The sequence below is a fragment of the Rutidosis leptorrhynchoides genome, chromosome 4, assembly GCF_046630445.1.
Source record: "Rutidosis leptorrhynchoides isolate AG116_Rl617_1_P2 chromosome 4, CSIRO_AGI_Rlap_v1, whole genome shotgun sequence".
Taxonomy (NCBI): Eukaryota; Viridiplantae; Streptophyta; class Magnoliopsida; order Asterales; family Asteraceae; genus Rutidosis; species Rutidosis leptorrhynchoides.
The window spans coordinates 331684398-331689802 of record NC_092336.1 but is presented as its reverse complement, the minus strand read 5'-3'; the positions used below and the strand labels follow the sequence as shown (position 1 = coordinate 331689802).

Genomic DNA, 5405 nt, shown 5'->3' with positions numbered 1-5405 from the left:
CAAGGCTTGCTACGAGCCTAATAAGGGGTGCGGCAAAGACTTGGTTAGATGATAAGATCCTTATGATAGGTGAAGAGTCGTTTGTTAATTTTTCTTGGGATGATTTCAAGACCGAGTTTTTCAAGGAGTATCACACTCAAGCCGATCTCACTCGAATTCAGAAGGAGTTGCGAAACATGCGTCAAGGGTCTATGGACCTAAACACTCTTAAGGCTACATTTCTTGCTAGGGTGCGGTTTTGTCCCGAATATCAAGGGAATGACCGTATGTAGATGAAAGATTTTCTTAAGGCTTTGAATGATGACTACCGGGCGAAGATTAGCCTTGGTCATGTTAAGACTTTTGCCGAGTTGTTTGATGTGGCGAAAGGCTTTGAACCCGATGACCTGAAAGTTAATGAGGTAACTACGAGTAAGAGGAAGTTTGAGGCAAGTAGTGCCTCGAGTAAGAAGGCTAAGAGTGGGGCCGAAAGTGTGGGTAGTGTGAAGAAGGGAAGTTCCAGGGGTTATGTCCCTAGTTGCTATACTTGTGAGTAAAACGGTCACACGTCCCGGGATTGCCCAAACCCGTCCTCTAAGAGTAATATCACTTATTTCAATTGCCACAAAGAGGGTCACCGAAAGTCCGAGTGTCCCGAGTTGATGACGGGTGATAAAAGCTATGACAACACCAAGCGGTTAGAAAAGGCGGCGGACCCGCGAGGGGCTAAAATTTCATGATGACTACCGATGATGCTAAGAATTCCAACAAGGTGGTTTTAGGTACTTTCTTGGTTAACTCTAAACCTGCTAAGGTTCTACTTGATAGTGGTGCCGATATGACTTATGTTTCCTTAACATATGTGGCCACTTTAGATTGTCCCTTATATGATCAAGACTTTCCGTTGCAAGTTGAGATCGCTGTAGGTTCTCGGTGGCTAATGGGGTGTATAAAAATTGTGTTATTGATTTCTAAACCAAAAATTTTGATATTGAATTGTTTCCTATTACTTTGGGTGAATTTGATGTCGTTGTGGGTATGGATTGGCTCGATCGTAATAGAGAAAATCTTGATTGTCATGAGAAATTTGTAAGGGTAAGAACCCCAAGTGGGGGAGAGCTAATCGTGTATGGTGAAGCTCGAAAACATCCCGTGCATATTTGTACTTATGCTCAGGCGCGTCGACTTGTTTCTAGTAGAGGTATAGCTTATCTAGCCCATGTGGTTGATACTCGTGATGAGCAACCTCCCATTAAATCTATTCCTGTTGTTAATGAATTTGAAGATGTCTTTCCTAACGAATTACCAGGTGTTCCGCCGGTAAGACAAGTGGAGTTTCGCATCGAGTTTTCTGGGGGCGAATCTCATTGCCAAAACTCCCTATCATTTGGCACCAACCGAGATGCATGAGTTGTTGAACCAAACCCAAGAGTTGTTAGAGAAGGGTTTTATTCGACCGAGTAGCTCGCCATGGGTGCTCCGATCCTATTCGTAAAGAAGAAGGACGGTAGTATGTGTACGTACATTGATTACCGTGAGTTTATCAAGGTGATGATCAATTATCTTTATCCGTTTCCTAAGATTGACGATTTATTTGATCAACTTTAAGGTGCATGTTATTTCTCTAAGATTGACTTGTGATCCGGTTATCACCAAATGCGGATCCGTGAGGAAGATATTGAGAAGACGATGTTTCAGACGCGTTATGGGCATTTTGAGTTCGTTGTGATGCCTTTTGGTCTTACGAATGCACCTGCGGCATTCATGGACCTTATCAACCGAGTGTGCCAACCTATATTGGACAAGTCGGTAATTGTGTTCATTGACGACATACTCATTTATTCAAGGAGTATGAAGGAGCACGAACATCATTTGCGTGAGTTGTTGAAGACGTTGCGTAAGGAGAAGTTGTATGCAAAATTCTCCAAGTGTGAATTTTTGTTAAGAGAAGTGCAATTCCTTGGCCATATTGTGAATCACGAGGGGATTAAAGTGGATCTGGGGAAGATTGAGGTGGTTAAAGGTTGTGAACGACCGACTATACCTACGAAAGTCCGAAGCTTTCTCGGATTAGCCGGTTATTATCGTCGGTTTATTCAAGAATTTTCCAAGATTGCTTCATCCTTAACGAAGCTAACTCGGAAGAAGGTGAAGTTCGAATGGGTCGATGTGCAAGAAAATGCTTTTCAATTATTGAAGAGCAAATTGTGCCAAGCTCCGGTGTTAGTGTTACCGGAAGGGGTGGAAGACATGGTGGGGTATTGTGATGCCTCGATTAGTAGACTCGGTTGTGTTCTTATGCAAAGGGGTAAAGTGATCGCTTATGAAAGGACCCGTCCTAATCCATCTGGACGAATACATTACATTTGGTTACATCGCGAGGTACTTGACCTCTATATGATATATTTTACAAACATTGCATTCATTTTTGAAAAGACAATCTTTCATTACATCGAAAGTTGACGGTATGCATACCATTTCATAATATATCCAGCTATAATTGACTTAATAATAATCTTGAAGAACTCAATGACTCGAATGCAACGTCTTTTGAAATATGTCATGAATGACTCCAAGTAATATCTCTAATATGAGCAAAGGCACAACAGAAGATTTCTTTCATACCTGAGAATAAACATGCTTTCAAGAGTCAACCAAAAGGTTGGTGAGTTCATTAGTTTATCATAATCATTCATTTTCATCACTTTAATAGACCACAAGATTTCATATATTGTCAAGCGTAACTCGCGAATTAAAATTCATTCATCTGGTGAACACCTGGTAACCGACCTTAACAGGATACATATAGAATATCCCCATCATTCCGGGACTCACATCGGACATGATAAATCAAAGTACTAAAGCAGTTCAAATTCTCTGACTGGGGCTTGTTAGTGCCCATATATCTATCTTTAGGATTCGCGTCAATTCTTAGGCTACCAAGCTAAAAAGTGGAATATTCGATTTGATAATCCAACCATAGAATGTAGTTTCGATCACTTGTGTCTATTTCGTAAAGTATTTATAAAAGCAGCGCATGTATTCTCAGTCCTAAAAATATATATTGCAAAAGTATTTAAAAATGGAGCAAATGAAACTCACCATACCGTATTTTGTAGTAAAAATAAATATGACGAAAATGAACAATGCAGGGTTGGCCTCAGATTCACGAACCTATATCATTTATATATATATTAACACATATAATCGTAATCAAACAAATTTATATATATATGAATTTATTATTTATGTCATTTTTATATTAATAACCTATATGTTTCATATATTTATTTTATGTAAAAAAGTATTAATTTTGTTATGTTATATGTATTTAATACATTTTTGTATATATATATATATATATATATATATATATATATATATATATATATATATATATATATATATATATATATATATTAATACTAAAATAATATTAAAAATGATAAAAATAATAATAAGGATAATAGAGTTAAAAATGATACTTTTAATATTAATGATTAAATGATAACTTTAATAAAAATAATACTTTTAATAAAAATGTTAATTTTAATAATAATGTATACTACTAATAATAATACTAATACTTATGATAATAATAATAATAATAATAATAATAATAATAATAATAATAATAATAATAATAATAATAATAATAATAATAATAATAACAATGATCTTGATGATCCTATTAATACTAATGTTAATAATAATAATAATCATAATTTTAATATTTAGTGTTAATTTAATAATAGTAATAATAATAAGATAATAATAATAAGATAATAATATTAATAAATAAATGAATAGATAAGTAACTACCTCAAAGAAGTAATCGTTAAAAAAAATGCCCAAGTCCGGGTTTGAACCCGTGATGTCCCGCTAACCCGATAACAACCTAAACCACTCCTCTGACTCCGCTTTTTCTGATTTAATTATCTCCTAACTTCCTTTTAACCTTTAACTATTTTCATTTTCATAATCCAATCATCATCACCTAATAACTTCGTCACTAGGAACCCAATTTACGTTCATTACCAGAACATCTTCAACATCGTATACATCATATCCTAATCTTATCATAAACATAATCATAAATCATAATCTTAAATCATAATCACTTTCATCTCAGTCACCATCATATAGCATCATAATCATCATTTTTCTAATATCATCTTAATCGTTATCATAATATCATACACCATCATCATATCGTCATCTCCCTCATCATATCTCATTCCCGTACCATCATCAATATTATTTTCTCATCCATTACATGTAAGAGAGGAAAAATATAGTGGCCTAATAAATGAATCAATATGGTCACGGCCCAACTATACGACCCAACAATGAATGGCAAGTCCAAAGAGGAAATTTAGTTCATAAGCCCACTAATCTATTTAAAGCCCAAATTAATTTAAAGCCCATTTAATAATTAAGAGGTATCGTTGGTTTTAAAAAATATATACGCATGAACAATTCATTTAACACCGAGGGTTATGGTTGTTGTTGTTTATAGAAACATGATACAACACAGCAACACTCTACTTACCAATGATTATCATCTTCCTCATGAAACATTTGTTTCCTCGTTTGTTGAGTCACGAAAAGGTACAGCAGCAGCAATTATTGAGCAGGAAAAAATAATAATAAAGTAAATGATGATTCACAATGGTTTGGTTTTGATGATGGAGGTGTTGGTTAATCGTAAAACAGGAAAAGAAAGGTGGTGTTTACATGGTTGTAGTGAGGGAAAATGAGATATATATATATATATATATATATATATATATATATATATATATATAGAGAGAGAAAGGATAGTAACAGTTTAGTGTTGCTTCGATCTTCTTCGCGTGATAAATCAAAACAAAAATAGTAGCATGAATTACATGGTTCCGATGGTTAGCGTTCGATTATGACCAAAACAGAAAAAAAATGAAAGAAAGAAAAGAATAGAAGAAATAATTAGAGGTGATGATGGTGGTACGGTGGTGGAAGGTGGCGGTTGTGTGGTGTTAAAAAGTGGTGCAAGGTGGTGGTTGTAACCCTATTTCACGAAGGAGAAGTCAATAAAAAAAACGAAGTGGGTTTCAATGGTTGAAGATGGTGGTTGTTCTCGGGTGTTGATCCATGAAGATGGTGGTGGTTTTAGGGTGATTCGATGGTAATAGATGGAGGTGGTTTTGTTGTTGAAACCGTAAATCGAAAACTGGAACCATCAAAAGTTATAGTGATGGTTGTAGTTTGATTGGTGATGAAAGGTGGTTCAGTGATGGTGGTCCGACGAGGGAGGGTTGTTGCGGTTATCGAGTGTAGTGATCAAGAATGATGAAGGTGGTATGGTTCAATGGCTTATATCTCTAATGCGTACATATATATGCCTAAATGCATATCATATCAAATGGAGTAGAAACACGGCCCAT

At 35.3% G+C, this 5405-nt stretch overlaps 1 protein-coding gene across 1 annotated transcript; it reads left to right on the top strand.

Moving 5' to 3' along the window:
• Window positions 1–718: 718 nt before the first annotated feature.
• Window positions 719–1389, top strand: LOC139841720 (uncharacterized). The gene is made up of 2 exons (XM_071831925.1): window positions 719–924; window positions 1041–1389. Exons 1-2 carry the CDS (start codon window positions 719–721, stop codon window positions 1387–1389), a joined length of 555 nt encoding a protein of 184 aa, XP_071688026.1.
• Window positions 1390–5405: the final 4016 nt, after the last annotated feature.

What these genes read in the sequence shown, in the direction of transcription:
- LOC139841720 (XM_071831925.1), top strand. Translation starts at nt 719, where the DNA reads ATGACTACCGATGATGCTAAGAATTCCAACAAGGTGGTTTTAGGTACT. An exon ending in GGTTCTCGGTGGCTAATGGG is followed by an intron (nt 925 to 1,040) that starts GTGTATAAAAAT and finishes CGATCGTAATAG; the next exon opens with AGAAAATCTTGATTGTCATG.